Genomic DNA, 11,069 nt, shown 5'->3' on the forward strand with positions numbered 1-11,069 from the left:
TGATAGGCCAGTACCCGAGTCACAGCCATCATATTGCAAGGTAGATGTTGACGATTGATGAAGAGAAGCATTACTGCAGCCCAGAACAGCTTCAAGACATGTGAACATCAAACATTGTTAGAAGATTTTGAAGATCACGTCCAAAAAATGCAAAAAATGGCATGACAGATTATATTACCAGTTATATGGTTTGGTGAACCGTCTGCATAGATTATATTACCAGTTATATGGTTTGGTGAACCGTCTGCATAGGTATGCTGAACAAGTGGAGCCATGTCTACAAAATTCATTGTAGATGATAATTCAGTATTTGCATTAAAAAAATATGCCACATATATGCGCGAGTAAAGAACACATGACCTGGTGTTTTGTATTGCAGCTGGCTGACTCCGGATTGTGGAGGATCTGGTGTATGACATACTGTGTTATCGTTTATGTTTGCATCCGTTGAAGGAACCTGTTTTTTAAGTTCTCGTGCTTGGCGCCGGCGTTTTGCAATTTCATCTTTATTTTTTGCATAATACTCTCGGTTTCTCTGCCTTTTGGCCTCTTTAGGATCTGCAGTCATGACACAATTTACTATATGTCGAAATAATAATAAGCGAGTTGAAAGCATCAGTCATTGTTAATCACCTTGATTCTGGCCGTTGGTGATGTCTTGAAAAGGGGTGCGCTTTGACGCTGACATGTTTAGTGTTGGCTTACACTTTTCGTAAATGTAATTGATATTATAGAATACCTCGTCCCTGTAAAGTTTGCAATAGAAAGGAAAATGAAAAAAAAGGAACTCAAGCATATCAATCATCTGCAATAACCAACAGAATTGAAACATGTTTCTAATATTAGAATGGAAATTTTGATGCAGATTTAAATTGATAATATGTATAGGATTCCGAGACAGAGTTGGGACATTATCGATCTAATCAAGCATCAACATACAGCATTACAAAAACCATAAAATGAATCATACAACTAATTCAGGTTAACAGGGTAATGAGGAGTTGAGGCAGAATTAGTAGCAAACAGTAATTAATAAGAAAACTAATTGAGAAGTAAAACAATAATGTATTTTGTGAAGAATGACCGTAGCTCTCAGTGAGACATTCAGATAATCAAGTAACCAGAAGAGAGTAGATATGTCCACATTCTCCATGCACCTGTTTGGTATAATTGTTACACACGTGATACACTATGCACATGCACTTATTCCTGGTTTGAAGGGGCATTGGTAGGGGGATTAGAGTTTGGTAAAGTTTACATGGGAAAAAAATTGGAACTTGATAGGGGGATTAATTTTGGAGGGTAAACAGAGCAGTCAATCATTAACTCAGCCTTAGTACAATAGACTCATGGCATAGTATATATATGCACGAATAAGCCTTGGTACAATATGCAGATCGATTAGGCACGGAGAGAAACTCTAAACAGCACATGTGAGCAGATGAAGGTACGACAATCAAACTGTTGAGAAAAAGGAGAATACCGAAAAAGCCGGTGGAATTGCTCACAGAAAGAAGAATATCGGAAAAAATGACAGTAGAAAGTAGAAACTATATTGTCCAGTAGATTGCAGCCGTTATAATTTGATCTCGCAACATGATTAAAAGTTAAGATAATCCAAATGATGTGGGAACATGGCGCCTCTAGTCTAAAACCCCGTATATTGCTTTTAATATATAAGTAGAAAGATATTCTAAGATTATGATACTGCAGCCTTATGCGGAATGTTTTAGTAAACTGATTTTTGAAATAATATATATTTATGTTTTGCAAAATTATATTTTACGATTATGCTCTACATGTAGGACTGTTTTGGCACATTCAGGCAATGGCTATTTGACTACAGGCATGAATCTGAAGCAGTATAGATACGAAACTACTAAATAAAAAATTAATCGCTGAATGAAACTGGTTATTGCAAATATTGCATAATAAAAAATTGTATGGAGATTGGAGAAAACCTCAGAATTTCCGGTGACAAACGGCGGCTGACGGCGGGGGCAGCTGAGACTGTGTACCTAGCACGAAAGGATAAAACAATAACATCACACATTTTCTGGTGCAGATATGAAAGTGTATTTATTTCAACTATTGTTGACTCAAAACATAAACAAATATGATCATACACTCATAATGCTTAAATCATGCAATCAAAGCAAGCTCTATGCTTGCGCTGCAGACAGACTTGCTTTCCTTGTGTATCATATTATAGATAACCTAGAGACAAACATCCATCAAAATGAAACGTGTAGAAACTTGGACAATATTTTCCTGCGGACATTGGGTTGCAATCTTTTATATGTAATAGCTAAAGATGTTTTGTCAAATTCTGTCAGTCATTTTAGCACCACTGGAAACGGTATCTCTAAATAAAAGAACATCCCAAATAAGAGATGTACATATCTATGTCCTATGTGCAGACATTTCGAGCATTGAAACTGTCATACCCATTAGAATCAGCACCCAAGATTTTGTCCCTGTACATGCTATATAAACTACGAATATAGTAAAGATCCTCGGGAAACGGTATATAAGCTATCAAAAGTCCATTCTTATGCTTAAATCATGCACTCATACACTCATAATGCTTAAATCATGCAATCAAAGCAAGCTCTATGCTTGCGCTGCAGACAGACTTGCTTTCCTTGTGTATCATATTATAGATAACCTAGAGACAAACATCCATCAAAATGAAACGTGTAGAAACTTGGACAATATTTTCCTGCTTCAGACATTGGGTTGCAATCTTTTATATGTAATAGCTAAAGATGTTTTGTCAAATTCTGTCAGTCATTTTAGCACCACTGGAAACGGTATCTCTAAATAAAAGAACATCCCAAATAAGAGATGTACATATCTATGTCCTATGTGCAGACATTTCGAGCATTGAAACTGTCATACCCATTAGAATCAGCACCCAAGATTTTGTCCCTGTACATGCTATATAAACTACGAATATAGTAAAGATCCTCGGGAAACGGTATATAAGCTATCAAAAGTCCATTCTTATATCGCAAACAAGAGAATATACTTTCACTGAATATTTCAACTACACATACGTGTAAATCAAGAATCAGGTTATGTTTCAAGACAACTTGGGTCACCTACAGATGTTCCATTAAAAACAACACAGCCTCCTTTGTCACTTGCATGAACCACCAAGGAACTCTAGCAACTCATTGTGGAAAGCACAACTATCATAATTTTTTTTGCAGAATGTAGAGAGCACACAGAAACATGATCTGAACAAATGAGATGGGTGAATTAAAATTTATCCATCGACTTGAGACTTACACCAACCTTCCGTCTATTACTTCAAGAACTATAATATGGTAATTGGAACCGAGAACATACATTAAAGGACACAATTAATTTGTCGCTTGCAAAAATGCATTACCATAATGCTGACAAATAATCCAAAGAGCTTACATGAATCTTGGAGCCTTACATACTGTTCTAGATCAGCTTGAACCCACTGCCCACATTCAGATCTGTAGTTTGGGCTTTTATTATCCTTGGCTTTTATTATCCCGGACTACAATGAAGTATCCATGGCGGCGAAAAATTACATCATGATAATAGTTTGAAGGATGACATGTTGAGAAAATTTTAATGTTAATAACATCAATTAGCATGTTGCGGCATGCTTTGCGGGGCTGATGTCTTTCCGAATACGCTAATTTACCAACAAGTTGAGCTGACGCTTGCAGTAATCGTTCCGCCGTTGTGAATCACAGCGAGATGACTACAGTTCTAATACCGATCGAATTTGAACAAAATAGGTTTACAACACTGTAATCTTCAAATCATAAGAACATGGCAGTACAGTTACCTTCAAGCGAAGGCAGGCCGTGCGGTGAGAACTAAGGTCACTAAGGCAGGACGTACAGTGCGGCGGCGGGGTTGGGCAGCGCTCTGCGCCGGTGGCGTGCGACGGTGCTGCCTGCAGGGCGGAGTCGGCCAAATCACGGGAACGCACCGTCGGGCGGAGCAGCGGTTCGGCGTGGGCGATGGGGCGGCGGGCGGCGAAGCGGTAAACAGCGAAGCGGTGGGCGGCGGGCGATAAGCGGCGGCCGAGACGCGCGACGGGGCGGCGGCCGAGACGCAACAAGCGGCAAGGCGGCGACAGCAAGCGGCAAGCGGCAAGCAGCGACGGCAAGCGGCGGCCGGGCGCCGGCAGCAAGCGGGCAGCGAAGCGGCAAGCGGCCAGCGAAGCGAGCGGCAAGCGAGGCGCGGCGGCGAGCAGGCGACAGCGAAGGCGACGTTGTCCAGGGATTACGTCCGGGTGATTAGCGTGCGACGGATGTTTAGCGATCGGGAGTTGTCAGCCTGGCTGTTTTAGCGCTAATCGTGGTGATGATTTGAAGCGTTAGATGTCCATCTGATGGCCGTGTTTCGTTGGTTCTGCCCCCTCTGTGCTTTTTTATATTGGTATATATTAGTAATGTATGATTTGAGTTGCTCATGGCCTTCAATCAACCCTTCATCTTGAATAAGAGAGTGAATATGTTTTTTTTGATGTCTCCCATTGGTTAAGCCATGGAAATATCGCGTATTTGAGTCTCCTTCCAATATGAATTGAGCTTTGGAACGTTGATACCATTTGAGTTCCTCCTCACAAAGAAGACTCACCATCTGCGCATTGGATTGATTTTTAAGTTCAATCTCTTGCGTAGACAACGGTCTAACCTCCGCAACAGCCTCAAACTCATCAATCACATTTGATAAGCGAGTCTTCTCTTTTTTAAGGATATCAGCCGTATGGGCAGCCCAACCAGAGAGATGTTTGCGCATTGTCCGTATCTTATTATTCCATCTCAAAATAGGAGAGCTACCCCCGACCGGTCTCTGCCAGACCTTCTTAACCATATCATAAAATCCCTTTCGATGTAGCCAGCCAAGTTTAAATTTGAACGGCCATTTACAAACGGGACGGAGATTCCCAGTACTTAGTAGGATGAAAGCATGGTCAGGCAGTTTTTCGATACGTATCATCCATCGCGTATCAGATACGTATCAAGTATCCGTGCTTCCATAGAACAAGGATGACTCTGGCGGGAGATATCTCGGAGGTGGAAACTTGCGACGCTCGGTTTTCCTACAAGTTACTCGGTGAACAAATTCCGTTGTGTATCATTTTTTTTTAAAAAAAAAAAATTCCGTTGTGTATCATGCTGCAAACGGAACACGTACAGGAAAGCATTACGGCACAGGATCCACGCGGACGGCCCAACACATGAAATCCCAAAAATGCTGAGCTACTACTCCTACGGTGGGTGGGCATATGTGATCTGATTGCGTACCCCTACATTGGGGTGAAGTGCAGAGAGGTGCAGCAGGGAAATCAGCGCAGGAAGGGGATGGCCGCGGCAGAAGCGATTGGCGGCTTTGGCGCCAGTGCAGGGAGATGGTCTCTTCACGGCAAGACGGCCCTCGTCACCGGTGGCACTCGCGGCATCGGGTATTTCTGGGTTCGCCTGAGCTAGTTGCTTACAGTGCCCAGTCTCTATGGAGTCCAAGTAAGGATTTTTGTGCGATGATGCGCAGGTATGCGGTGGTGGAGGAGCTGTCGGCGCTGGGGGCGGCCGTGCACACCTGCTCCCGGAAGGAGGCCGAGCTGGCCGAGCGCTTGAAGGAGTGGGAGGCCAAGGGATTCCGCGTCACCGGCTCCGTCTGCGACGTCTCCGTGCGGGAGCAGCGGGAGCGCCTGATCCGCGCCGTCGCCGACCGCTTCGCCGGCAAGCTCAACATCCTCGTAACGCACCCACTTCATCCTCCCTCCTCGATCTATTTACCTGCATGTTCAGTTCATGTGGGTATGTGGCTGTTTAATTTGGGAACAGGATTGCTGCTTGTAGACTTGTAGTATTCACTGAATCGGGGTTCAGAGGATGCAATTGCACATAGTCTGACAGATTGGTGATTCACTATCATGTTATTATCGAGTTCATGTGAAAAGATTGGTGGAACAGGGCCGTAGATTGATGGTTGTTGATTCACTGCTCTGCTTGTAGTATTTAGCGAATCAGGGTTCAGAGAATGCAATTGCACATAGTCTGATTGGTGCCTTGGTGGTGCATCATCATGTTATTATCGATTTCATGTGAAAAGAGACAACTGCATATATAGTCTGTGATGTTTGTGACTGATTCGTGAAGTATCAGCATGTTATTGTCGGACCTTGGACCCTTACTACTGCACCAGCATCATTGTTTTTTTTAAATAAAATCTGTAATGCTTTTGCTATGAAATATGTCACTGCAGAGCAATCTGATTTTCTTATATATGGATTAAACATGCCTGATAAAGAATATTTTTTTTAAATGGAGGATGAACCCCCCCGCCTTTGCATCGAAAGATGCATACGGCTTCTTTATTAAAGAATAACATAGCATTCCTGATTACTTTTTTTTACAGTTTTCACTTCACCGTCGTGTTTACTCAGTTATAAATTAAACTATTTGGGAAATGAATGCAGTTTTGTCCACTCCATGGCCTGACTGTCGAAGTATATCTCTCTCTTCTTTTACCCCAATTTGTCATGCAGGTTAACAATGCGGGCACATGTATTGGAAAGCCAACACTTGAATACACGGCAGAGGAATACTCCTTCTTAATGGCCACTAATCTTGAATCTGCATACAATCTGTGCCAACTTTCACACCCTCTTCTCAAGGCGTCCGGGGCGGGCAGCATTGTCTTCATATCATCAGTCTCTGGAGTGGTAGCGGAAGCTAGTAGCTCCATCTATGGCATGACAAAAGGTAAACCCTGCTCCTAACTGGGTATATTATCACTCTCTGCAGTATATCGCAATATGATGCTGTTGATGAACATGGTGGCGTAGATGAACATGATGATGGCAGGGAGTGTCGATCAATCATCATCTTTCCCTCTTCTGTTTTGGCAAACCGTTTAGCAATCATCATCGCTCTGTAATATGTTATAGGTGCCACGAACCAACTAGCAAAGAACCTAGCATGCGAGTGGGCGAAAGATCACATAAGAAGCAACTCTGTTGCTCCATGGTACGTCAATACTTCAATGTCAGAAGAAGTAAGCAGACGCATCTTTAATTTTCTCCACAAATATTTCGTGTTTACTTCTGTTACTCATCTACATCGTCAGCAAGTTGGAATTGATTGTCATATCCGTTGGTCTCAGTTCCTGAACATAGTCGGTGTGCAGGTGCAGCATACTGCAACTTGCTTTGTACTAGATAGCAATCTTTGAGCCCCCATCGATCTCGTTTTATTTGCACCAAACAAACGAAAACGCAATAAATTTCTTTAAATCAATCTGGTTGCGCTGTTCTGCAGGATATGGCAAATGAGGAGCTCATGGCTCTCGTGGCGCAGCGAACTCCACTGAGACGTGTGGGAGAACCTGAAGAGGTATCATCACTGGTGGCATTTCTCTGTATGCCCGGTTCGTCCTACATCACCGGCCAGACGATCTGTGTTGATGGTGGCCTAACCGTCAACGGGATGTATCCAACCCACGACTAGGAGTTGTATCGTGCTCTTGTGTTGGATGTGTGAGAAACTGGACCCATTTCGAGATGTTTGGCAGAACAAAATAATAAAAAATAATGGTCCATTCATGTCAGATGGTGGATTGTATGATTTCCTATCTGTTGCCAGATGGTGGATTAACAATGATAAAAATGCAGTGCTCAATACCTTTAGTTCTGCTGTGATTTGGTCTTTGTGGACCTTGCGCAACGAATTCTGTTTCCAGGGAAAAACATGGTCTAGGCTGGATGTGGTACGGTTAAGGATAATCATAAACGTCAGAAGGTGGAGGCTTCTTTGCAAGGATGCTCACACTTCTCTTCTGGATAGAAACCTGCTGCTCCTGGAGAAGACAAGAAGCGAGCTGTTGCGCATCGCTTGGAGATGACTTTGCTGGACGGGACTGCGTTTTCTGCTATTGGATGCTTATTCTCTGCCCCATGTCGTAGTCTAGTTCCTTTTTGTTTTCCTATCCAGATTGTTGGGTTTGGTTTTGATGTAATGCTGGCACTGTAACCTTGAAAACCTTGGTTGCTTTAATGGAACCAGGGGCGGTAAACCCCTTTTTTCTATATAATAAAGGGTCCATTCATGTTTTCGACTAAAGCATTATTTGCAGACGAGGAGAGAAAGAATCTGCCACCGAGGGGTCTGGGAGAATATAGGGTCGTGTTTGGTTGCCATTCTTTCTTGGCTCCACTGGCCCAAAATTCGCTCTATTGGTAGCCTCGGCCATCTCTAAATTCGGTGTGCATGCTTGTTAAAGTATCTTTTGTCTTGAACATGGGCAAGAAATGAATTAGCTGTTTCTGGCGAGCCAAGCTGTGCACATCTAGAAAGGGGAAAAGCGACACCAAGCTCATGCAAAGTTAGATTTCTTTTGGTGTTCGTCCTCGAAAAGTCGATTGGAGAAATTTTATCACCTCCCACCAGTTCACATTGCCCATATATCACCGCTTGCCTTACTGCCGGTGTTGGATATGGTGCCTAGAGATAAATAATAAAGAGAATTTATTATTATATATCAATAGTTTATAATAATGTTGTGCCATGCTATAACTGTATCAATCGAAAACATTGGTTGGTACAAGTGTGGTATGTAAACCAACCAGGGTTCCTAGTGTGTATATGTACGAACTAGCTCATTATGGTCAATCGATGATCGAGGTCTGCCGTTCATGGACATATACATCATTTGACAATGAGATCATATCATTGGGTGAATGATATGATGGGCATTCCCAATATAATATTGCAACACGATCAAACCACGAGTTTATCGGTGCGATAGTGATGAAAGTGTAGTAATCTAATCCTTACACCGTGAGATCATAATCACTATCACGGGAGGATGCTTTGACTACATCAACCATCACACCGTAACAAGGTGATCATAAAAGTGTGTGTTGGGTATTCTGAAGGGATATGTTGAGGTGTATGTATCAAGAGCAGGGTTTGTTCATCCGCGTGATGGAACATACTCTGGGCTCACTCGATGAGATTACATCCAAAAGTTTGCAACCACGACTAGGTCATAAGGATGAAATCACATGGGAAAGAGTTGAATAGTCTTGTCAACAACGAGATCGAATTAGGTATGGTTGAATGTTCTAGGACATCGCCTAGAGGGGGGGTGGGTGAATAGGCGGTGTATAGGCGGTGTATAAAAACTTCTACTAGAGAGCTAAACTAGGCGGAATAAAACTACAAGTGTTTACTAGTTTAGCTCAAAGCCTAACAACTAGGGGTTTGCCTAAGAGCTCCAATAAACTATGCTAGCATGATGAGCAACATGGTGATAACAAGATAGGTATAGCATCAAGCATGATAGATATCACAATGTAAAGCGCATAGGTAAAGGAGATCGGGTTGAGAAGTAACCGGTGCACGAGGAGACGACGATGTATCCCGAAGTTCACACCCAAGGGTGCTACGTCCCCGTTGGAGCGGTGTGGAGGCACGAGGCACTCCAATGAGCCACTAGGGCCACCGTATTCTCCTCGAGCCTTTCCTCCAAGGAGAAAAGCCTCGATCCACTAAGGGACCCTTGAGGGTGGTCACCGAACCCGTACAAGCTTGGGCAAACTCCCAAGTATCAAGCTTGAGGCAACTCCACAACACGGAGGCTCTCAAGTACAAGGCCACTAGAGGCTTACAACACACCACCAAGGAAACCAACTCCACCAAGGATGCTATGCTCCACACGAGGCTAACACACTCCACCAAGGCAACCAACTCCACCAAGGATGCAACGCGCCACAAGAGGCTAACACACTCCACCAAGGCAACCAACTCCACCAAGGATGCAACGCGCCACAAGAGGCTAACACACTCCACCAAGGAAACCAACTCCACCAAGGATGCAACGCGCCACAAGAGGCTAACACACTCCACCAAGGAAACCAACTCCACCAAGGATGCAACGCGCCACAAGAGGCTAGATGGCCACTAAGGCAAGAACACCACTAAGGAAGAACACACACACCCTATGAGATCGAAACCCCGGAGAGAGCACACACCGATGCACCTAATGCAATGGCTAGGATGTCCAAGTTCTTCTCTCCCAAATTCCAACAAAGCTAGAAGAAGCAATTGGGGGAATAAGGGAGGAAGAACAAAGTGAGGAGAAACACCAAGAAACTCCAAGATCTAGATCTAGCAAGATCCTCTCACTTAGAGAAGGATTCAATTGGTGAAGCACTAGATCTAGATCTCCTCTCTCCTTTCCCCCAAAAATATGCAACAAGTAGTGGAGGGATCAAGAGGAGGAAGAAAGAACCCAAGGTCAACAATGGAGGAGAGAGAGTGGAGGTGCAGGGTCAGTTTGGTCGGAGGTGGAAGAGAGGTATAAATAGGGGCTGCAAAATATAGCTGTTGGGACTGAGAAAACGGTCAGATTCGCGCCCGAGCGGTACTACCGCTTTGGTAAGCGGTACTACCGCTTGGATTCGAAATCCCCACAGAACTTATCCACGTGGCACAAAGCGGTACTACCGCTCGCGGTACCGCTCAAGGTACCGCAATGGGATCCAAACCTTACTGGACCCCAAATGGTACCGCAGCGGTACCGAAGCGGTACTGCCGTAAATTATGTTACGGTACTTAAGCGGTACCTCAGGCGGTACTACCGCTCTCAAGCGGTACTACCGCTCAAGGTACCGCGAAGGTACCGTAGCATGTTCTGTGGGACTTTTCCAGATATGACGATATGGAAGATGCGATATCTTGAGCTAGGAAACTCGGAATGACATGAAACCAATTTTGCCGGAAAGAGGACGACGAGAGCTATCACTACAAAAAGTTAAATATGGAAAAGAGTGGGTGATGATTTTTCATGGTCATAGAGGTGTAACCTCTCAATATGGTATATCGGGAAAATCATCACCCTCGCACATGCAACATGCGATGCATCCGGAATCCGTTTCCGATGAGCTAGAGGTTGCCATGAGAATGACCACAAGCTCTAACCCATCTCATGGATAAGAACCAAGAACAACCAAGAAACACGATGCAATGCATGCAAGGTTTGAGCTCTCTCCGAGGATGCGACTCACT

The 11,069-nt window shown here is 43.8% G+C and overlaps 1 protein-coding gene and 1 long non-coding RNA gene across 4 annotated transcripts; one reads left to right on the forward strand and one right to left on the reverse strand.

Annotated features, from left to right (window-relative positions):
• Positions 1 to 175: 175 nt before the first annotated feature.
• On the reverse strand, positions 176 to 754 carry LOC127347788 (uncharacterized). Its single transcript, XR_011756877.1, has 3 exons — positions 634 to 754; positions 361 to 558; positions 176 to 277 (listed from the first exon to the last, which is right to left on the reverse strand). It is a non-coding gene; the product is annotated as an uncharacterized lncRNA (long non-coding RNA).
• Positions 755 to 5,271: 4,517 nt separating this feature from the next.
• Positions 5,272 to 7,687, forward strand: LOC127296042 (tropinone reductase homolog At5g06060). Of its 3 annotated transcripts, none has more exons than XM_051326068.1 (5): positions 5,273 to 5,461; positions 5,548 to 5,755; positions 6,548 to 6,764; positions 6,950 to 7,028; positions 7,320 to 7,687. In XM_051326068.1, exons 1-5 carry the CDS (start codon positions 5,361 to 5,363, stop codon positions 7,369 to 7,371), a joined length of 657 nt encoding a protein of 218 aa, XP_051182028.1. In that variant the 5' UTR covers positions 5,273 to 5,360; the 3' UTR covers positions 7,372 to 7,687. The 3 variants fall into 3 exon arrangements, with proteins under 3 accessions (XP_051182029.1, XP_051182028.1, XP_051182027.1); XM_051326067.1 differs by having other exon boundaries at positions 5,275 to 5,461; positions 6,950 to 7,056; positions 7,320 to 7,608; XM_051326069.2 differs by lacking the exon at positions 6,950 to 7,028 and having other exon boundaries at positions 5,272 to 5,461; positions 7,320 to 7,483.
• Positions 7,688 to 11,069: the final 3,382 nt, after the last annotated feature.

This window comes from Lolium perenne, chromosome 4 (genome assembly GCF_019359855.2).
Source record: "Lolium perenne isolate Kyuss_39 chromosome 4, Kyuss_2.0, whole genome shotgun sequence".
Lineage (NCBI taxonomy): Eukaryota > Viridiplantae > Streptophyta > Magnoliopsida > Poales > Poaceae > Lolium > Lolium perenne.

Excerpts from the sequence above, each read along its gene's own strand:
- LOC127296042 (XM_051326067.1), top strand. The coding sequence starts at position 5,361 with ATGGCCGCGGCAGAAGCGATTGGCGGCTTTGGCGCCAGTGCAGGGAGA. Across the intron at positions 5,756-6,547 it reads CCGGCAAGCTCAACATCCTC|GTTAACAATGCGGGCACATG; the intron begins GTAACGCACCCA and ends TTTGTCATGCAG. Across the intron at positions 6,765-6,949 it reads CATCTATGGCATGACAAAAG|GTGCCACGAACCAACTAGCA; the intron begins GTAAACCCTGCT and ends AATATGTTATAG.